This window comes from Narcine bancroftii, chromosome 12 (assembly GCF_036971445.1).
Source record: "Narcine bancroftii isolate sNarBan1 chromosome 12, sNarBan1.hap1, whole genome shotgun sequence".
NCBI classification, from domain to species: Eukaryota; Metazoa; Chordata; class Chondrichthyes; order Torpediniformes; family Narcinidae; genus Narcine; species Narcine bancroftii.
Genome location: NC_091480.1, coordinates 28819981 through 28843630, shown reverse-complemented (window position 1 = coordinate 28843630; position 23650 = coordinate 28819981). Strand labels below are relative to the sequence as shown.

General features: G+C 39.2%; 1 protein-coding gene across 4 annotated transcripts; it reads left to right on the top strand.

Annotated features, from left to right (window-relative positions):
* The first annotated feature begins 4 nt into the window (after nt 1–4).
* cpsf4 (cleavage and polyadenylation specific factor 4) lies at nt 5–13866 on the top strand. Of its 4 annotated transcripts, none has more exons than XM_069905563.1 (8): nt 5–220; nt 5863–5913; nt 7353–7505; nt 8278–8373; nt 9152–9245; nt 10981–11044; nt 11841–12014; nt 12766–13866. In XM_069905563.1, the coding sequence occupies exons 1-8, from the start codon at nt 118–120 to the stop codon at nt 12832–12834; spliced, it is 804 nt and encodes a 267-aa protein (XP_069761664.1). In that variant the 5' UTR covers nt 5–117; the 3' UTR covers nt 12835–13866. The 4 variants fall into 4 exon arrangements, with proteins under 4 accessions (XP_069761664.1, XP_069761663.1, XP_069761662.1 ...); XM_069905562.1 differs by having other exon boundaries at nt 6–220; nt 11838–12014; XM_069905561.1 differs by having other exon boundaries at nt 6–220; nt 10981–11056.
* Nucleotides 13867–23650: the final 9784 nt, after the last annotated feature.

Below are 23650 nucleotides of genomic sequence, written 5' to 3'. Positions count from 1 at the left end.
GGCGCCTTTTGTCCAGGCGTCCGCTCTTTGTCGCCGTGCGGAGGTGAAAGGTGGCCTGAATCATTCTCCGGCTTGGCGCTGAGGTTGAATCTCGGTCCGACAGGGGAGCGGCGCAAGATGCAGGAGCTCATTTCCAATGTGGAGCACATCAGATTCGAGCTGGAGATGGCGGTGGAGCAGCAACTGGGCGCGCAGCCGTTGCCCTTCCCGGGCATGGACAGTGAGTAGCCCCTCACAGGCGTGCGGATGGAGCCGGGCCTGGAGACCGTGCCAACCCCGACCCATCGCTCCCCGACCCCCCATCCACTCTGTCGCGACTACCGTCCCTACCTCCTGCCACGGTCTCCTCAGCCAACGCTGGTTGGCAAAAATGTCGCAGGGTAATAGTGGGCCGAACGGCCTGTTTCCATGCTGTGTGACTTTAACTCTAAATTGCGACTTCGTGGGGGTTCCCCCCCCCCCCCCCCCCTCACCGGCGAGGTAGATGATCCGCACTTTTCCACATTCTCCTGGCCTTATCTTTGCCCATTCACTTGGTCTGTTCGCTGTACAGACACTACAACTCGCATCTCATTGCCAAGTAGGAATATTGGTTCCTTCATCCAGATCATTGATGTGGATTGTGATAGAGTGCCCTGCATAATGTTTGGGACAGACACTTTTATTTGACCCTGTGCTGCAATTTTAAATTTGCTGTCAAATAATTCACGTGAGATTAAAATGCACCTTCCAGATTTTGAGGTTATTTGTATACATTTTGGTGTGACCATGTAGAAATTACAGCACTTTTATATATAGTCCCCTCATTTTCAGGACACCATAATGTTTGGGACACAGCAATGGCATGTATATTAAAGAAGTCATGTTTAGTACTTTGTGGTGTACGATGACTGCTTAAAGTCTGATTTGTAGACTTCACTGGGTATTGAATATACTCTCTGGTGATGTTCTGCTTGACCTCCACTGCACTTCAGCTCCTGCTTATTTTGGGGGCTTGTCTCCTTTAGTTTTCTCTTTAGCTTGTGGAAGGCATGCTCAGTGAAGGTAAGTGCACCAGTCCCTGTGGCAGCCATACATATCCAGTCCATAGCACCCCTACCAGTATGTTTCACAGATGCATCTTGGGCACTTCATTTATGCCTCAACACTTGCTGTCATTCTATGACAGGCTAATCTTGGTCTCATCAGTCTGCAAGACCTTTTTATCCAGAATTCTGCAGCCTCTTGGCAACTAATCTGGCTATCCTGTTTCTGTGGCTAACTAGTCGTTTGCATCTTGCAGAGTAGCCTCTATATTTCTATTTGTGAAATCTTCTGCAGACAGTAGTCCACACCTGTCTCTTGACAAGTGTTTCTGATCTGACAGGTGTTTTGGGATTTTTTTTTCCATTGAAATGAATTCTTCTGTAATTAGCAGCGGAGGTCTTCCTTGGCCTACCAGTCCCTTTGCAATTAATGAGCTCACCAGTACACTCTTTCTTCTTAACGATGTTTCAAACAGTTGATTTTGGTCATCCTAAGGTTTGGACAATGTCTCTTACTTTTATTCTTCCTCAGAATGGCTTCTTTGACTTTCATTGGTACAATTCTGGTCCTCCTATTGAAAAATGGCAACTACAGACTCCAAAGGTGAACAAATGCTTAGAAGCAAGCCTAACTCTCCTATGCCTGCACTAATGAAGCAATTAAACATACCTGAGAAATCACAAACACCTGTGAACCCAAATGTCCTAACTATTATGATGCCCTGAAATGGTGGGGGGGGGGAAACTATGAATAAAATGTCCTGTAATTTCTAGATGGTCAAACCAAATGTGTACAAATAACCTTGAATAAAATCTGGAATTGTGCACTTTAATCACACATGAATTGTTTGATTACAATTTAAAACTGTGGTGCATGAGAGCAAATAAAGTCTTTGTCCCATACATTATGGAGGGCACTGTCTGTAGAAGTTTGGCAATGATCCTATTGCACCCAAATAATCAGCCTCTGAACTTGAAAATGAACAGTTTATCTTATGATTTTTCTGTCCATGCCAATATATTATTCCCAATCTTATGTACTTTTATTGTGTAATAACCTCCTGTGTGAACCATAAGCATGGCCTTCTCAAAGTCCACATTCAGATACAGTTGCTCACTGAATAACTGGAAATAAGTCAGATTACTGAATGGAGATTGAGAATCTGATTGGTTGATGCAACAATCTTCCTCAACAGCATCAAGACCAGGGAGTTTATTGTTTTTAGGAAAGAGGCATTAAGGGCTTGAAGGTGGAGCGATTTAGAACCTTCTGTGAGTCCATAATTTCAGAAGACCTCTCTCGGAACCAGCACATCAAGGCTACCATGAAGAAGACACATCAATCTCTACTTTCTCAGGAGTCTGAGGAGATTTGCCATGTTAAATATTTGATCAAACTTCTACAGGTACACTGTGGAAAGTATATTGGTTGCATCACAGCCTGGTTTGCAAAATCAACTGCCCAGGAACAGCTAGGTACATGAGGCTTCCCATCCATTGAATGCATAATCATGAGATGCTGTCTGAAGAATGCAGTCAATATGAAGGACCTCCATCATTGGTCACAGCCTTTTCTCATCGCTCTCTTTGGATCGAGGTACTGAATTCTGAAGACCAGTACCTATAGGTTCAAGAACAGTTTACAACATCTAGCAACCTTTGTAACACGAATCAGGGACTGATCTGACACTGCAAAAGGGATTGTTTACACTATTGGTGTCACTTTTTTTGCATGAGGATAACTAAATATTTATCTTTTTGTTTACTGGCCCTTTTTAATTCAATTAAGTGTTAATATTATAGTACAATATATATGGCAATAAACATTATCATTTACACCATAAGATATAGGAGCAAAAGTAGATCACTTGGCCTTTCGTGTCTTTACCGTCATTCTATCATGAGCTGATCCATCCTCCCACTCAGCCCCATTCCTTGCATTCTCCCCATTACTTTTGATACCCTGACTATTCAGATACCTATCAATCTCTGCCTTAAATGCACCTAGTGATCTGGCCTCCACAGCCATCTATGCAGCAAATTCATTAGGTTAACCACTCTCTGGATGAGAAATTCCTCCGCATCTCTGTTTTCAATGGGTGCCCTCCTAGACTCCCCTACCATGGGAAACAACTTTGACACATCTACAATGCCAGTACATTGCTTCTTAAATAAGGAGCTCAAATCTGTACCCTGTACAAGAAGTGAGGACTCACCAATGCCTTAGAAAGCCTCAACATCACATGCCTGCTCTTGTATCCTATTCCTCTAGATATGGATGCCAATATTGCATTCACCTTCACCACTGATTCAACATAGAGGTTAAACTTTGGGGCAAGAACTCCCAAGTCCCTTTGCAATTTTGAATGTTCTTTCAAAGTTGATATTTTCCTTCCTAGTAGCCTTCGTATGTTTGTCTGTAGGTGAGTTATGTCTAGCTATAGGTCTGAGTGTTGTGCACTGAGGACTAGAAAATGCCGTTTTGTCGAGTTGTACTTGTAGAATCAGGTGACAATATACTTGACTTCTGTATGCTTTTAAAAAGCTTCCCACTCCTCTCTCTTCCGACTAATTTGCTTCATTGTATGCTCTTTTGGCTTTGACTTCTCTTGTCAGCCACATTTGTAATTTTTCCTTTTTATCTTTTTTGGAATATACCTGTCTTGTAATTATTTCTTGCAGAAATTCCAGCCTTTGTTGCTTTGCTGTCCTCCCTGCTAATTTGCCTTTCCAGTTAAGTTCCTCTCCTATACCTCTGTGGCCCACTTTATTACACTGGTACACTGACAGCTCTGATTTTAATTTCTCCCTCTCAAATTGCAGGGCTAATTCTATCATATTATGATCACTAAGTGTTCTCTTAACTTCAGCTCCTTTTATCAACTCTGGTTCATTACACAATACCAATCCAGAATTACCATTTCCTTGATTGGCTTTACCACAGGGTGTTCTAAGAAGCCATCTCATAGGCATACTACAAATTCTCTCCAGTGATCCAGTTAAAATTTCCCCATGACTACCATAACAGTGGCCTTCTGACATAACTTTTCTATTTGCTGTTGTAATTTTTTTGTCCATATCCCTGCAATTGTTTGGAGGTCTAGATCTTCTGATCCTATGTCCTTTCTAATGATTTAATGTTATTCCTTAGATTAAAGTCACATAATCCCCTCTGCTTACCTGCCTATCCTTTCAATATACTGTGTATCCTTGGAAATAGAGCTCCTAATAACATCCATTCTTTAGCCACGACTCTGTGATGGCCATAAAATCATACCTGCCTATCTGTAGCTCTACTATAGGGTAATCCAGTTTATTTCTTGTGTTGCATGCATTTAAATTCAAAACCTTTAGTCCTGTATTTGTTACTTTTTTGACTCTGTCCTTGTTGCATTTAATCTTAACCCCCATGGCTGCAATTTTGTCCCATGTGCCTGTCCTTCCACACAAACTCCCTACCAGACTTGTGCGCCAACTCCCTCTTCCTCTGCGTTTTTGCTATGCGAGATTACAAAGTCTAGATTTGTCATGGTTGATTATTCCTTTGTAAATTAACTTGCATCTCTTTGTCTAAAGTAATCTGCTTCCACACTTTTAATCAAGGATTTTTATTTAAAAGAAATGTCAGGGCATTTACTCAATATTATTCAGTTTCTCTCTCCTTTATAGGTGTTAACATTTGCTGTTTCTAATTTATAATAAAATCATTTCAGAATTTGGTATTTTGTAAAGCCACTTAGCGTGTCCACTATCTTTACAGCTTCTCTTTCAAAGCCTTTAGGTGGGGAGCTATCTACTTTTAATTCCACTTATCTCTCTATTTACATTTATTTTATGAATTCTCCCTTCTTTCATCTCGTCCTCTTCAGACTTGTTTCTCTCCACTATTTCAGGGAATTATTCTGTTGTTTTCAGTTAAAATTGACAAAGTATTTTTAATTTTTTTGTATTTTCTACATCTAATTCTGTTGTCTCAGTATTTAGCTAATGTTTTCCTTGTTTACAATTTGTAGATACTTTTGCAGTCTTTTGTTTCCTCCAAGATTACATTCTTATTTTAATTTTATTGATTACTTATTTTTAAAGATCGTTTTCTGGATTCTGAAAAATCTGTCATCTCTGGGGCTACTTTTTAATGACTTTCATGTCTTTTCCATTACAATCTCTATACCCATGCTGGAACACTAGTTGGATTTTTGTGCCTTAAAGGAATATTGTCATGAGAAGTTCTTTAAAGGTTGGCCATTTCTTGTTCATTCTTGTAGACAACTCCTTACTATTTTAATGATAATATTTCCTATAACTGAATGACCAGAATTGCACACAATACTGTGGGGTTTCACCAACATCTTGCAGATAGGACACAATGTCCCTGCTCCTATACTCAATGCCCTGATCAATGTGGGAAAGGTACCTCTTCCGCCATTTTCATTGAACTGTGTACCCCTGCTGTCAAGTCTGTCTCCTGTATATTGAAGTCTGATCTTGGGCCACCTAAGAAGCTCTGTGTTCATATAATGCTGATTATTTTAAGAAAAAAGGTGTTCTAATTTATCCACTTCAACTTCTTGTTGGCTTAATAATTCTCTGACTTGCCATGTTCGTTCACCGCTTGGCCTCCAAATTAATTTTGGTGGCAATTGTCGATTTGAATAGCTTGTGCATTTTGTGCTAATGATTCCTCGAAAGCAGATTGTCCAAAACCATTCTTTTTAAACTCATGGAATGTAAACACATTTTAGACAATTGTTTAAGAAGGTATAATATCTCCATCAGTGCCACAAGGATTTTGAAAGCCATTGAGCATGCTTTTAAACTATGTCCTGTTCTTTCTCAGAGTCTGGTGCAGCAGTATGCGAATTCTTTCTGAGGGCAACATGTGGGAAAGGTAAGTGTTCTATTTAAGCAACTATCGATCACTTTCTCTATTTAAGCAACTATCGAACACTTTCTCAAATTACTCCGATTCATTCATTGAACTTGTATCTAAATATAATTTACCACAAACTATCTTTGGAGGAAGCAGAATTGGTTTCCAGCTGAACTCCCCTTGGTCCTCCCTCTCCGCCCATTTGTGTCTGTTTTGCTCCGACATGGCAGAGAGAGGTCTGAATTAAGCTATCTTCCTGGAGAAGAAAGCTTCGGCAATGTTTGCACCCATCCGTATCAGCCCCTGACTTGGTGTTGATGGTGTGTAACTGGTTCTTGTTTGAGGGATAAGACGAGAAGACTAATGGAAGCTAGAAACTCGTTCTCTTCATGATAATGGTGTCCTTTGCTGACGATGATGGGCATTATGGTGGGGAAACGAGCAAGCGCACGATCAGCAACCTGGGCTGGGTCAAGAAAACCCAAGGTGCTGAATATCTGAAATAAAAACAGAAAATGCTGGAAAGATTCAGCAGATCAGACAAAATCTGTGGGAAGGGAAAATAATTTTTTTTAGGATAAAGGACCTTGTTCCTATCCCAGTAAACTTTTAGTTTGGAGCTCTCACTCTGCCTGTGGCATGGTGCATAGCCTTCAGAGGAAAGTACAGTAAATATCTGGTAGATGCCGGGTAAGTGTATTTTCCGGTTGCTTGACCTACTCTTACAATGCCTAATACCTGCATTAAAAATAAACAGTTTAAAAGACAAAATGCTTGTACTTGCACTGAACAAACTTCACTTGCATGGATATATAAACTTTAAAGCATTTTACTTTATTTTCAGTCACATTCTTTGAAAATACTTAACTGTCACTGCATCTGCAGGTTCCTTCCCCTCCATGGTGCCGCCCAAAAGACGAACAATAACATTATAGGTAATTAACCCCCACCCCACGTTTACAGAAAAAAAGCCTCCGATCCGGTGCAACTTTTACCAATCAAGAGTAAGGAGACACTTATAAGAGTCATCTCATCTTTCTTCTGCATCAACCAGCTCCTGATCCTGGGTAATGCCACTGCTTTTCACATAACTTTATTCAAACAGCTCAAAAAGCACAACCAAGGCATTCTACAGGCTGAATATTTGCTCCCATCTTCCCCACAGCTTTGTTTTTACTTCAGAGAACATTACAATTTTAAACGTGTATTTTTCCCTATTATTTTAAATTTTTTAATTGATTTTCCTTTTTCACAGGTTTCTTGAATTCCGGATACTATATATTAAACTATACATGATACCTTTCTTCAAGATTTCCGAGTCACTACCTTTGCATTCCCTATGTGATGTGCTGTTTGCAGTCCTCTTCCCTCTCAACCCTACCTCACAGCCATCAAGCAGCAACTCATGACCAGAAATTGTTCTGGTGATTAAACTTGGTTTTCTTTTTTTTGTGCAGGTGGAATGTGCCCATTTCGCCACATCAGTGGTGAGAAGACAGTAGTATGCAAACACTGGCTGCGGGGGCTTTGCAAGAAAGGAGATCAGTGTGAATTTTTACACGAGTATGACATGACAAAGATGCCTGAGTGCTATTTCTATTCCAAGTTTGGTGAGCTGAGTTTTTTTCTGTTTGCAGTTTCCAAACTAGCAGGAGGTGGGAAGAGGATGAGCATTACAAGTTGTGTTATAATATCTTTCTGACATATAATTAAAATTGCAGTGATTCACAATTCTTAGGTGTAGAAGAGCTGTAACAATGTTACTTTCAATCATCTGGAAATATTTATAAATATTTAAGAATTACTTCCACTACAATCTTTTTGCTCTGGGCATTTTACTGAGAGCTGGAAATACATGATGGGTAAGTCCTGAGTTTGTTGGAGCTTCTGCCACTCCACTCTGGTTTCTGAAACATCCATTGTTCCAAAAGATGATCCCATATTCTTGTGGCACAGATGCCCTTGCCTGAGCTGAGTTGGGGTTTTGGATATGTGCTTGCATTGACCTTGTGTTTGATTCCTTCAGCATTCTTCCAGAAGGTTACCTCTGATTATGGATACAGAGCAGATTTCTTTGCATGAGAGTTAATAGAGAGCCATCAGAGTAATCCGTGGAGTTTAACCATTCAAAAAAGAAATAGATAGGTTTTTGAATCCGTTCGAGGAAGTAGGTTATGGGATGATATCAATAAAGGGAGAATTGAAACAATCTCTCACTTCAGTTGCCTTGCTTCTTGACGTGGGCGATCACTTCTCTCCATCCATCGTTGGTCTCTGACCCTCTGAATTGTAGTTGTAGTCTCCCTGTTTCTAACCCTGACGTTAAGCCATCTGTACACTTCTGAAAGTCTCTTTTAGTTTGTCATTTTTTTGCTTTTGCAGGTGAGTGTAGTAACAAAGAATGTCCGTTTCTGCATATTGATCCCGAATCCAAAATCAAAGACTGTCCCTGGTATGACCGAGGATTTTGCAAACATGGTAAGTATCAAATGTCGTAGGAAAATAAAAGTGAATTGAATTAGCTCAATAAATTCTGTCAGGTACGCCCTTTTGGCAATGTTGGAGATCTGAGAACATTTCACTTTGCTTTACTCTCAATGGGGGCTGTTGTGCGGCATGGAGAGAACTTGGGCTGAGATATGGAACAAAACATCTAGAGCACCTTAAGAAAGGGAAAACATTTCTCTCCCTGGGTGCCACCCATTCCAGTGGATTCCCAAATGATCATTCTTTGTGTGAGCCTAGTGAGCATTTTGAGGTGTTTAACCATGATTGTGAAGCTAACCTTGTCTTAAATTGTTATAGACGTCAATGTATCCAGCCATACATTGCATGGTAATTAGATGCCAAAATCCTAACCAAAAGTATTATGATGGGAAGAGATGAATAATTGTGATGGCACAATTACCATCCTGCCTGAGTGTTTATAACTCTGCAGGTGAGGCATGGTTCTATGGCTTAAGATTCAGGATTTTTTTTAAACTGAAACATCAGTATTGGGTGGACAGATGTTTAACTTGCACAACCATCCAAATTGGAATCAGTTAATAGTCTTTATTAATTTGAATGGCCTTTTAAAATATTTTTAAAATAAAATAAATAAAAAAATTTTAAGAAAGTGCAGTCTTTTCCGGATAGGATTTAACTGACTACTATTTGTGACATGACGTTAGCAGAGTCTTGTTGTACTGCATGTACCAGAGATATTGCTGAATTATAACTTTAAATTGTTGATCTAAATTCTGTCTTGTCACAGGTCCTCTGTGCAGGCACCGGCATACACGGCGAGTCATCTGTGTAAATTATCTGGTAGGGTTCTGTCCTGAAGGCCCCTACTGTAAATTCATGCAGTAAGTATATATTCCTGCAGCAATTCAGGAGTATAATAGAGCAGGCCGTTTAAGCGTATCCTGTCAGTGAATACAAATGTATTTTTAAAAAAACCCATGGACCCTGGGAATCTGCAAAACAGACAGCATCTGTGGAAAGAAAAATCAAGTTAACATTTCCTCTCAACAGAACTGGGAAAGAGAAGGGGGGAGAGTCATTTTTTTTTAATGGGGAGAATAGGTCAAGGGGAGTATCTCTAAATGGGACCATGGTTGTGGGATAAGTTGTGGAGATCATATGGCAGAAAGGGGCAGTTAGAAAATGAACGTCACCTTTTAGATGACAGCAGCTTGGAGATTGAGAAGGCAAATAAAGAATGTAAAAGGCTTCAAAAGCAGGTAAGGCAGTGCCATTGGAGAGTATGACCCCCAACATCTCAGATGGAGAAGAAATGGCCAGTTCTGATGCAGAGACAATTAATTCCCAGCTGTAAAGGAAATACTGTTCAAGTGTTCGGTCTCGATAGAACAGTGTAGGAGGCCTGAGATGGGCATATCAGAATGGGAGCTTGTTGGAGAATTAAAATTTCAAGAAACAGAGAGTATGAGATGCCTTGCAAACAATCCAAGAGTTTTCCAAAGCAGTCATCGATTTTGAATTTAGTTTCTCCAAATGACAGCACTAGCATCTGCAGTTGCATGGAAAAGTGCTCTATACTCTATAACAAAGTGGGGTAGTTACAGGGGTCACACCTGCCCTTTTGCCTCTTCCCAGCATCCAGGGATGCAAACAGTTTTTCTTCTTGAAGCACCAAATCGTATGCATTTCTTCCAATGTATTTGGAATTCAAAATGTCATCTCTATATTGAGAAACCATTCCATTTTCACTCTTGCCTATCACTGTGACCTTATGCATAGTTTAAAAAAAACATTTAAACTTGAGGAAAAGTACTTCATCCATCTATGGAAGTTGCAGCTTTCTAGACTGCATGAGATAACTCGCTTTCTCTGTTTCAGAAATTATCATCTGATATCAAGATTATCTTATTGTCATGTAATTAAAAAAAATGTTAATTTTACACAAAATTTCCTTTGGCAGCCACCATAAGGCAGAAAAAGCTTGGCAATCAGCAAAAATTGCCCAGCGCCCCTTACAGCTAGAGAAAAAGATGCAAGGGAGGAAGCAAATGAGAGTTATTTCCCGCCCCCCCCCCACCCTGAGTCACTGAATGTCCCTAGCTTTGTCTTCAGTGGTCCCACAGGCTCTGCAGCCACAGAGCCTTCAGTCCAAACAATGGGATAGGAGGGTAAATGTATTGGACAAGAAGGGGGGGGGAGTGGATATTGTGGAGCAGTGAGGGAAAAATTGGGGAACAGGTTGGATGGAAAAGGGGGTAAGCAATGAATGAAGCATGGTGAAGAGTTGATATTTACATTGAGGTGAGTGAATGTAATGGTTTGAGACCAATTTCTTTGGAGAGTGGTTGGTGTCTGAGGAGCAAATTTCTTTATGGTTGTGTTGTGGGAAGAGGACACACTCCACTTTCCTCAATTAAGGAATTGTGGTTTTCCTCTTGTCTATGGTTGGAAGTCTGTAGAAGTCTATTAATGGCATCAAGATGTTGATCATGTGGAGCCATTGCCTGATTTGTTGATTTGCACCCTATTTCTCCGTCTTTTTTTAGTTGTGTATTCTAAATGTTATTTTTAAGGTTTGTTCTAACAATTACACTCATTGATTTATTCATCCATTAGCCCTCGATTTGAACTACCAATGGGTACTGGTGTTGACCAACCGCCCTTGCAGCAACAACAGCAGGTACTACAGAAGGTGAAATACCATACGATTTCTCCAAAATTTTTTTTTGGTTTACTTTATTCTACAACATATCTCCTTTCTGAATAATGTCTGTCCTGGACTCAGTCAAAGTGACTATCATTTAATTTCCCTTTCCAAGTGCCTTTCTTTTCCCAAAGTAGTCTCCTGGGTCAATCAGGTTATAATAGCATCCTGTAGGAACCGAATTTGGCATTCTGTACCATAGTTCGAAACATTCTTCCAGTAAGGACCTCTGATCTTTATGCAGTTAAGTGTTTTAATTGGGCCATGAATAACCTAAGCTAGAAAGATTTGTTATTGCTCCCTAGTAATATAAAATAGAATCAATATGTAAATATTGTAATCAGGTAAGGAACAGTAGGACTTTTACATGAGGTTCATGTACTTTTTGACTCTTGACACCAGAATCATTACTGATGTGTGAAGCAGGGCTATGAGTTACCTACCCATGGCACAGAAATACTAGTGCCTACAGTACCATATTTTAGCAACAGTTGCCCATTTTTGGGGTGGTGAGGGAGGAATGTCTATACTAAATTTTTAATGATGTACAAGTATTATCAAGTGAGATGTTGGTGTCTCTTCATTAATAGTCACATTGAATGCTGAGAAGTTCATTAGTTCAGGCTGCAATTCAGGCGAGCCCTTCAGTAATGAATTTGGTGGTAGTTTGTGTTTACTTTGTTTCGCAAGTTTAAAAAGCAATTGGGATGCTACAGTACACAGTTCTTGAAGAGTTCTGTCAGTCTGAGATGTCTCCTTCTTTTCACAGCAGAATGTTAATCAATTTCAGCAGCGATCTTCCTCCTTGGTTCAGATAACTGGCACAAATATTGGTGGCGGACAGCAGAAATCAGTTACACAGTCAGGAGGATTACTGCAACAATCCCAGTTTCAGACATCATCAAATCGAGGTCCCAGGCCTTTGGAACAAGTCACATGTTATAAGGTGAGTGATTCAGTGTCTTTGAAAATGATTCACAAATGAAAATGAGGCAAATACTTTTGACTTTACTCATATCTGAGTTAGAAGTGGTATGTGTGCTTTTTTTTAGGCTTAACACCACTTTCATGCAGACCTGTGGTGGTTGTGTCAGAGTGAAAATGCTAAGTTACCTTCATAAGATTATTGTTAAGGGTGATATTTTTAGTTGTGCAAGAGATGACGATTTATTCCAAAAATACATTGGTAATTGTTCACTTTTGAATGGCTTGCCTACTTTATCTACTTTATGCTAGCCATTAAGGAACTTCGTGTTTCTTTCATACTGGAATAATGATTTTATGGATTCTTTAAATTGTTGACATGGGAGGGGTAAAATTGCTCATTTGTTGGAATATGTTGACTTTATATGATTTGGAAAGATGTGATGAATTTTTATTTCACATTACCTGAAATATTATAACTCTCTACTCTTCTACATAATATACATTCAGATGGTTTGGTACTTTGGTACATTCCCTATAAACTTCTCAAGGATAAAAGAGCTGATTAAATTCTTCAATTAATAAAAAATATTTAAGATTATCCTTGTGTTTTTGCTTCAATACTTTCCAGAAAAAGAGCTTAAATATTTTCATTCTGGTATGCTGAGAATCTGTCACAGTACAAATCTCCTTTCTCCTTCTGTGATTCAATACATAATTTACCCTGTGATATGTAGAATAATGCCTTGAAATAAATTATTTTTGTTTTCCAGTGTGGTGAAAAAGGGCATTATGCCAACCGATGTACCAAAGGACATTTGGCATTTCTTAGTGGTCAGTAGTGATCTTGCTGATGGAAAAAATGCACTGGGAAAACCCAAGGTCACCTGATGCCCTAATGGAATGGACATTTTTTTTCCTTGGAGGAAGTGAGCAATTCTAAAACTAAATTTGCCTTTATTTGTCCTTCCTTGAACTCAGAGCTGTTATAATTGCCATTGCTATCTAAGCCAGAGATTGTAAAGATTTGGTATCAGGAAGGACTGGACTATGAAGAATCGAAAAGCTACAGAGTAGAATTAATGGAGCTTTTACCATACTTCAGCCATATTTTTAAAAAAATCTTCTAACAAACTTTCCAATAATGCAAGTGAGCAGTGGTAGAGGCAAAAAAATACAAGTTTTAACAAATCACCAGAAGGTGCTATGAACTGTGAAATTTCTATCATAGTTTGTACTTTTTTTGGTTTACTAAAATACCAATTTTGGGGCTAGTTTTGAGATTTTCCACATTAGGAATTTGAACTCACATTTCTTCACATTAAAAACCTTTGTAAGCATGCCTCCAGTCTGTAGCATGTTAAGAATAGGATTCAGGTTGGGGAAGGTATGCAGAATCTTGGCACTTTTCTCCATCAGAACCGATGTTCAGCAGTCCTGTTAAGACCAGAGCTGTATATGCCTGCATGTGATTGACAGGGTGGGAGGGCATTGAGAAATCAATGAATGTGCTCAGGATTGATTCCAGCCCAGGAACTGAATACAAAGTATGGCGTTTGAACTGACTGTACCACCTGGACAATCCACTCATAAATTATCACATTAATCAGAAAATTCTGGCCTTCTATAAGTAGGTGTAAATAACTGTTGAAATTGTGAAATAATTGTATGGATTACTTTGTCACGTCGGAATTCTTGCTGGGGTGTCATCAATTTGTATGTTGTCACATTTTATAGGAAAATGTTTTTAGTTTTTTTTTGGCTGAAGAAAAATGTAATGAAAGTTGCAGAAATTCTACTCTTAAAGCCTCATTTACCATATGACTGTAAAGGGTTTGTTTTTATCCAATTTAATAAATATTTTTTAACTAAGACTTTGCATTATATCATTTTATTACCTTTATTCCACTGTCTTCCCCCTCAAACAAGTAAAAGGACGAGCTTTTTCCCACCAGTACATTTAGGAAGTTGATCACTCCAGATGCAGAAGGAAAGATTGGTGATCATCAGGAAAGGCAAGCAGGTAGGTTACGCGAGTACTTTGTGGTTATTTCCCTTGCTAATAGTTATACCATGTTGGATACTGCATGTTGAAAACAGCAGCAGCCCAGTTGGGTGTTGCTGAAGAGAAACAAGATCGAGAGAGATAGTAGTAGGGAGTCATTCATAAGAGATATGGATAGGAATTTCTGTAACTACAAAAGGGACGACATGTTTGTACATTGCCTCTGTGGTGGTGTGGCAAGGATGTCGTGGAGTACCTGCAACATATCCTACAAGGGCAAGGTGAACATCTAGTTAGTGGTAGGAGGTAATGTGCAGCTATATAAGACTTCAGTTAGACCCCACTTGGAATATTGTGTTCAGTTCAGGAAAGATGTGAATGCTATAGAGACAGTGCAAAAGAGATTTACAAGGATGCTGCCTGGATAGGAGAGCATACCTTAAGGATAGGTTGCATGAGCTTGGTCTTTTTTCCTTGGAATGAAGGAGGATGGAGTGGTGACTTGACAGGTGTATAAGATGAAAGGTATTGATCGTATGGATGACCAGAGGCTTTTTCCCTAGGACTAAAGTGACTAACACAAGGGGGCATAGCTTTAAGGTGCTTGGGAGTAAGTACAGTGGAGTGTGTTATGATTTTTACACAGAGCGGTCAGTGGGTGCATGGAATGTGCCACACTCAACTGTGGCAGAGGTAGATACAATTAAGAGTATTAGATAGGTGCATGGAGCTGAGAAAATGGAGTATTATGCAGAGGGGAAATTCTAGGCAATTGTTAAAATAGATTGTAAGGTCAGCACAGCAGGGTGGAATGAAGGGCCTGTACTGTGCTGTAGATTTATAGTTCTAAGGAATTAAATCCTTCAGCAAGAGATAAGGATGCTACATATCCATTTAAAGAGCAAGATCTCAAAAGTTGTAATCTCTCTGGATAGTTTCTGGTGCCATGAGTTGAGGAGTACAAGAATAGAAACAGCTAAGATGAATGTATGGCTGAAGGGATGGTGCAGAAAGATAGGCTTTAAGTTTCTGGATCAAGACTATTTCTGGGGAAGGTGGGATATGTATAAGGGGGTTGTTGTTAATACAACCAACATCCATTCTTAACTAGTGTTGGGAAGGTTTAAACAGTTGGCAATGTGAAGGAGGCTACGGATGATCACTCAGACTGGAAAAGAAATGGTCCATTAGAACAAGCAAATAAGTGAATATCAAGGGAATTCAAAAGTAAATTGCATCTATTTTAATGCAAGGAGTATAACAAGTAGATGAACTCAAAACTTTGGTTGGGGGAGGGTCTCTACAGGACTGGCAACTCAATATCACTTTACACGTGTCAGAAGGGAAGGTGGAAAGGAAGGAGGTATTTCATGTTAGTAATGCACTGCATTTAGTATTCAGGGAGACTATCCTCAAAGGAGATTGTTTTTCCTGTGGGCGAAGCAGAATTGCTACTTATTACCAGTGTAAAAAAAAACTCTATGTACGCATGTAAACAAAAAAGAAATGTAAACAAACTGACTGCGATACAGAGGGGAAAAAAAATCAAAGTGCAAAAGTAAGTCCTTAAATGAGTCCCTGATTGAGTATGTTGTTCAGGAGTCTGATGGTGGAGGGGTAGTAGCTGTTCCTGAACTTGGTGCTGTGAGCCTTGTTGCACCTACAACTCTTTCCTGATGGTAGCTGTGAGAACAGAGTGTGCTGTGTGGTGTGGATGATTCTTGATGATTGCTGCTGCTGTCTGACGGCAGTGTTCCCTGTAGATGTTCTCAATGGTGGGGTGGGTTTTACCTTTGATGTCCTGGGCTGTGCCCATTACCTTTTGCAGGGCTTTATGCTCGGGCATTGGTGTGTCGTGTCTTCCCCCCCCCCCCCCCCCCCCATGATGCAGCTGGTCAGCACACTTTCCACTGCTCATCTAGAAATTTGCCAAGGTTTCTGATGTCATTACCAAACCTGAGGAAGTAGAGGTGCTGACGTGCTTTCTTCACGATGCCATTTGTGTGTCAGGTCCAGAGAGACCCTCTGAGATGGTGACACCCAAGAACTCCCAAGCTCATATGAATGGAAATTAGAAAAAAAAGCATGTCCTCACCTTGCTGGGGGCTATAGAAGACTTCCCAACAGTCAACGTGATGGAGGAGCAAATATTAGAGTGCTTCAATAAAAATGGATCATTGGGCAACTTCATTAACATAAGGATAAATCTGGCAAAGGTAGACAAGGAGCATTTACTTGCAGGTCAGGCTAAGCCTGTACAGTGGAAGCATTCAAAAGAGAAAAAGAAAGAATTCAAGGTCAATGTAAGGGCAACAAACCTAGGGAACCAAGGATGTTGGCTGGATAGAGTGCAAATAGGAAGGATATGACAGGAGGCCTGTCAAGAGTTTAAAATGTGTAGGAAGGTTAAATTGGAAGTCATTAGCAGACATGAATAAAGCAAATCCATAAGTGATCAATAAGGATAAAAGCGACACTGGAACAAGGTAAAATCTGTCGACCTACAAGGTATAGCTGTGGTCTTGAGTGGATACTTTTCATCAGAATTTGTAAAGGAAACATTTTTAGTTGAGGTTTAAAGGTGGATCTATCCCCGGGACTGGCTGAGATTTATCCAAGCCTTCTATGAGAGGCAAGGGGAGTGATTGCTGGGGCTCTGGTTGAATTTTTTAAATCTTGGCTGGGCACAGGGAGGTATCAAAAGACTGAAGAACAGCAACTCTGGTCTGGTCTTTTCATGAAAGGTAGCAGGGAAACGTCTGATACTTGTGGACTTGTGATCCGAGCATTTACTGGCAAGAAGATATTAGAAAGAAAATCTGAGGAAGATGATTTATCACCTGGAAAAGCAAGGACTAATCACAGTCTGCAAACATGGCTTTGTCAAGGGTAGATCCTATCGGAGCAATCCTTTGAGCAGGGCAATAGATATGATTTTCATGGGCTCAAGTAAAGTCTTTGATAAGGCCCCACATGGGAGAATGGATCAAAAGGATAGGGCCCATGGGATCTACTGCAAGTTAGCAAACTGGATCCAAGGTTGGCTTGGCAGGTGTGCTGGAGTGTTTTTACAATTGGATGATCAGTATGAGATCCTTGCTGTTTGTTTTCATGAATGATTTGGATGTGAAGAGTATGATCAGTTTGTTCACGGATGGCCTGAAGATTGGTGAAGATGTTTTTACTGTAGAAGGTCATCTTAAACTGCAGAAATAAATTCACATATTGGTGAAATTGTCTGTAAAATGACAGATGGCACCTGATCTAGACAATGTAGCATTTTGGGAGTACGAATGTGCCTAGGACATTGTGGAGTGTAGAAGATGAAAAGGTAAAATTATGAGTTGATTTCATAGACTGCAGATGTAAATATTTGAGGATGTAGATTTAGGATAAGGAGAGGATATAAAGTGGATCTTCACCAAGGTGTGGGAAGTTGTGGGAAGTTCTGTGAACCCCATTCTGTCCCATATTACTGCTAATCAAGATAGTTTTGCCATATTTTTGAAATTTTCCTGTTCCCCTTGGATTCCATGGGCTCTTAATTAAAAAAAAAAATTGGACATACAACATTGTAACAGGCCAAGAATGACAGGTCAACTATGTCATTCTTCGGTTCATAGTGTGAAAAATAATTTTTTTTTTTAAAAACTGTCACTCTTTAAGACTCAAATAATTAGTCTGCTAAGACTTTGCCTTATTGAATCTATACAAATTAATCTGATTATCTGTAACTTGTTAAATGAATGATTTATACCATCCAACCACCGTTGTTACATCAGAGAAACACACAAACAGCCGGAATTTTGAGCAAACTATGGAGTTGCTGGAGGAACTGATTGGATTAGGAAGGTTCCATGTTTTGGGGTGGGATCCTTTACCAAGTAAAACATGGGGTGGGCTGATATTATGTATATGAAGGGGGAAAGAAGGACTGGAAGGCCCAAGAGGTGATGGGGTATTGGACAGCAGGTGTGAGAGATGGAGAGACAGGTCGGGAAGGTGGAGAAGTTCACGAGGAAACTAAGTATAGATGTAGGTAAAAGGAGATGGAGTGGAAGCAGTTGAATTAAGGCTGTGCATTATGTGTAATGATGTGATGTTCCTCAATGGTTGAGGACAGACATATCTATTGAAGAATGCTTGGGGAAGTTGAAGCTGTTGGTGACAGGAAATTCAAGCATAGGGCTTGACTGTGCAAGTCTTCAGTGTTCAGTGACATGTAATTACTGGTCTCTTTAAATGATGGTCCTTCAGGCCCAGGCACATTGTAGAAAAGGCAAGTTCAGACCCTCTGCTGCTTCCTCCTTTGATCCTTTAAAGAGCTTGGGATACTTTATATTCAGTCCTATCAATAATCCACCTAATCACTAAATTAAAATTTGTGTAAGAACAATGATTTGGTTCATGCTTAGGCTTTGAGGGTGCTCCTGGAATGCTTATATTGCATCAGTAATATTTGTCTTTTATTTTAAAGAGATGTAGCACAGCAACAGACCCTTCTGGCCCACAAGCCCATGTCGCCTAAACACACCAATTAATATGCAAATCCCGTAAATCTTTGGAACATGGAGCACCTAGAGCAAACTCATGCAGGTCATGGGGAGAGTGTACAAACTCCTTACGGACAGTGCCAAATTTGAACCCGGGTCTCTGGCACTCAAATAGTGTTGTGGTAACCACAATTGACACTTGCACAAAAATTAGTGGAAGCCACTGGAACATCAGGAAAGAATTCAGAAGGTGGAGAAAATTTTTAATTGCTTAGAACACAAATCCTCAACTATAAAACAGTATTACGGTATTTACAGTTTCAATTCAGGAAAAACTAGTGTTTTAATTCAGCAGTCCAGCTGAGAGATAATCCCATTTGTATCATTTCTTTGATTTTTCATGTATTAATAGAGCCATTAATGGTATTTCCTGCAGTAATCATGCTCTGTAATACACAGGAATACAATCTACCATTATTTATCTGCCTTTAATCTTCTATTACAAGGGTAGGTCTGTTTTTGCTTTGGGTCTCAGGTTTTGCTCCATTTGGTATACCAATGTGCTTAGAAAATGTTTCAGAGGATGAAAGATTAAAGATCAAAATCTGTGCTCCTAAAATTTTTATTAGAAGGGTTTCTAGTCATTTCAAAATTTAATGCCAACTGACTAAGCCTACTGTAATTGCAAAATTACATTTTTACTCTCCATACAATCTCCATATTCTTCTTTCCCCCTTCATTTGGGCCTCTGAATGCTTTAGTGGACAAAAATAAAGAAAAAACCATTCTAAATGAATTATTCCCTTCAACTGAATGAAAATCAGAACCAAATATCTTAAGACCAAAACATAACCACATTTTGGAATAAGATCAAAATTAATAGGATAGAGAAATCATTTTGACAAATTTGTTTTGAGAAATGCAAGATTTCTTTCAAAGCACAAGTTTGCCTGTCAGCTGCCTTTCACTGGTAATCCACTCTTGACAGCAATCTGAACTTGAATTCTTTTCAAATGAAAAATAATTATAGCTCATATGCTCTCCCATGATTTAAAAAATACTTGTCTTTGCTTGAGTACGTTTGATTGACTGCATGGAATTTGAGTGCTAAATTAACTCCAGCCATGGCTCATTTAGGAAGGGTGCTCAAATGTAACATATAAATTTGGCAACATTTTTTTGCAACCTGAAATGACCACAGAACTACTCAAGTTCACCGGTGAAAATTCTGAAGTAATTTGTTTTCAATTTATATTAAGAGTGATGGAAAAAATAAATCTGATTGTTAGATAGCTTTTGAAGAGATTAAATAGGTTTGATATAATCATGATTTGATTTAAATACAGGAAAGAGAAAGGAATGCAAAGTTAGACTGACATGGGCTACAAATATTTTGTGCATCGTATCTATTGGCATGGTCTAATCAGGTTTACAAACTGCCCGCCAAAACTCGCATTCCAACTTAAGTAATCCATCTGCCATAAGTGCTCTGTGATTAGTAAAATTGTTTAAGGTGGTATGTGAGTGGAAAGATAAAGTTTGAAAACCATTGTTTCATAACTCTAAAAGAAATGGGCCAATGACAATTTTTCTCAAGCAAAATATTTCAGTAACAATTGGGTCTAGAGCAGTGGTTCTCAACCTTCCCTTCCCACTCACATGCCACCTTAAGCAATCTCTTGCCAATCACAGAACATTTATGGCATAGGGATTGCTTAAGGTGGAACATGAGTTTAGGGGGGCAGTTTGAAAATCTCTGGTGGACCACTAATAAATAGATTGTTCCTGAGGTATAGATTTAATTATTTTGAGATTAAATCAGTAACACTGGTCAGAAGCTCAATACTTTGGGACTGACTGGAAATTAAAACTGTGAACAAAAGTCTTAATTTAATCTTCAATTTATTAAAATATAAAATAAAGTTCAAAAATTTCTTCTTTTAGTTATCTTTATTAAGTACTGTGTAAAGGTCATTAAGAAGTGTCCCTTTTGCTTCCTGAGATTGCTGTGGGAATATTTAACATGACTGATTATAGAGTTTGCTGCTGGATGCCCTGGGATCCTACTGAACTGACTACATAAGTTTCTTTGCAAGCAACTTGATTCATCTTGTTTCAATTTTCAATTTCAAAAAGTCTCTGTGAAAACTTTAAACATGTTAGATTTAGGGAAGTAATTGGTCTAAATCTTGGACCTTTTTTTTTCATTTTAACCTAAAACTTGAGGATAGAAAATGACATATTAGATTAAAAATAATTTTGGGAATTAAATATTTCTATTGATTGTGTGACCAAATCCCCATTAATAATACCACAATAGAATTTCACAATATTAGAGGAATAAAATGGAGAATTTACTGATTGCCATTAGTGAAGAAATTACAATATATAAATGTGTGCATTCATCTTTCTTGAACTCTGGATATAGGACAAATTAAGTCAGGCATAAGTAAATGATATTCCATCAAGTAAGACATTTATTGTTTCCTTACTAATGTGGTCACATTCCCAAGTGTAGCTAATTATAACATAACCCATCAGGAACATTGCAACTCCACCCAATCCCGCCCTTCTTCACATCGATGTACTTCTTGTAATAAGCATCATGGCCTGAATGATGGAATTAAAAAGGACAGTGAAAATTAATTAAAAGAGAAACTACAATCAAAAGCTAATGCTGACCAATAAATTTCCAGGGTGACACTGAATTATAATTATCATTATAAAATTACATAAACTTGCATCACACTTACCTCTGCAGAGGGTATCAAGGATAGATTTTGGAAACCGTAATCGTCTTAATGTCCAATTTGGAACCTTGACTAAATTCAAATCCATTAACTTTCCCTTGACAAGTGGCACTATAACAGGTAATAAGTTATTCAATAGGAATATCTGGTGTGATATTACAGGGTGAATACTTGAGGAAACCCTGGCATTAGGGTGAAATTAAATGTTTCACCCCTCAGAGAAAATGTACACCTAAGTAAATCGCAAAATGCAGGAATCACTCAGCCATTCAGGTGGTGCATGTGTGAGAAAAATAGAGCTGATATTTTCAGATCCTTGATCTTTCATCAGAACCTGAGAGGTGAACTCCAGTTCTCTCACCACAGGTGTTGTCTGACATGCTTTTTTCAGATTTCTTATGGATGCAGTATTTTCTCCTGGGTAATTATCTTTACCAATCAGAATCATACTAATTTACATGTACAGATCAGAAACACAATGGCCTACATCTGAATAATAATACTTTCTATTTGACTTCATCCTGATTCTGACTAACAACTCGAAAATACCAATCCATCAGGTTTTGTGAGTGTGGCACTAAAATATGTAGTTCAGAGAGATCACAGATTTAAGCAATGTATTAAGTTTCTATTAAGACAACGGACAGTCCAAGCAGCAGAACTGTGAGAAATAATTGTGTTTTTGTATTAAGGACAGAAATATCATTAGCCAATCTTTATTTTAAAAAAAAAAATATCAAAATACTGGAGAAACTCACCAGGACCTGTTGAATTTCTCCGACATTGTGTTTTTACTTCAATCATGGTGTCTACAGACTTTTGTGTTTTACTCCATAAGATGATCTTTACACTTTTAATCAGTTCCTAACAGTGAAAATTTGCAAATTGGTTAAGGTAAAGTCCAGGTTTGGCTGATTGCCCTCATATGTCCAACTAAATGAGGGCGGCATAGTTAGTGTTCAGCTAGTGCAACACTATAACAGCACCAGTGACCAGGGTTCCACTCTGGTGCTGTCTGTAAGGAGTTTGTAAATTCTCCCTGTGACTACATGGGTTTCTTCTAAATGCTCATGGTTTCTTCCCACCCTCAAAAAAATGTTTGTAAGTTAATTGGCATATTTAGGTGGCACTCACTCGTAGGCCGGAAGCACCCGTTACTGTGCTGTATCTCTAAATTAAATTTTAAAAATTAAATTTAATGCAGTTGATTGCCGTCAAGTTCACATATGTAAAATGTATATCCTATGTAGAATTAGAAAGAAGGCTTTAATTTATTAGTGTAAGTCTGCAATTGGTTTCCCTTGATTTGTGCACCATCTAGTAAAATAGTACTGGATTTTTCATATTTGTCAAAAAATGTATGTTTTCTTATTAAAATCAAAGCTATCAATAATGTGAGGATATGTTCCGGTTTTTAATTTAAAACACAAATATTCTGGATTAGAGAGAGATCTGAATTCAAGAGCTAATTTGGTCTTGCACCACAAGCAATTGCTAGGTTTTGATCCCAATGATACAGAAAATGGTGGCACTGCCAGAGCCACTGTAATGGCAGTGCTGCTGGTGGTGTGAACCCTTGGAGAGCAAGGAGCAGAGATGCAGTGGTCCTCTGGGGTCCAACCGGCCAGTCAACTGCCGTCGGCTCTGAATGGCCCACTAAAGGAGCTGACAGCAGTTTTATTTAAGATTTTGTGACTGCGGAGTCTGTGTCCAAGATGGCGGTGCCTCTGATTGGCAGCAGCCACGAGGGATTACAGACTCCAGGGGAGCAGAGGACTGGAGCAGGGCACCAGAAAATGGGGAGACCATCCCCTGTCTGAGAAGAAGCAGAGATGATGACCCATGAGACGGTGATCATGGCAGTGGACCAATGCTTGTGGTGGGCTGCTGGTAACTCAAGGTGAGAAACCTACCGAGGCTGCGGACTGCAGGAGACTGGCTGGAAACTGGCTGAAGGAGTACCAGGTATTGGAACCGAGATGCGAAAGGGAGCCGAAGGCACTGACCCCCGTCAGAGGTTCAGATGTGGAGCTCGGGTTGCCAATAGTTTGGACTGGACTCTTTGTGGCTGTGGAGGCTGCAGAAGCGCTGGAGGCAAATCTACGGACACTCGGTGACCCTCTTTTGCTTCTCTTTCTCTGACTGTAAGAAAGTCCTTCAGGCAATTTCTGCAGATGGTAAATCTGTGTGCCTCACTGCAGTCAAAAACAATTTCATGTAATATGCCACTTTTATTTGTAATGACAATAAATTGAATGTTGAAGAAAGGAACTGCTCACATTAACCATCCGAGACTCATTTTCATGAAGCAATATTTATGTATTTATTTGCATATATGAATACTTGTCCTGCATATTGTTTATCGGTATGTGGGCTTATGTCTGGTTGTGTGTCTGCGTGTTTTGCACCG

Bases quoted from the DNA above. Each gene is read 5' to 3' on its own strand.
- cpsf4 (XM_069905560.1), top strand. From the start codon at position 118: ATGCAGGAGCTCATTTCCAATGTGGAGCACATCAGATTCGAGCTGGAG. The intron at 5,914-7,352 runs GTAAGTGTTCTA...TTTTTTGTGCAG, and splicing joins GAGGGCAACATGTGGGAAAG to GTGGAATGTGCCCATTTCGC. The intron at 8,374-9,151 runs GTAAGTATCAAA...GTCTTGTCACAG, and splicing joins CCGAGGATTTTGCAAACATG to GTCCTCTGTGCAGGCACCGG.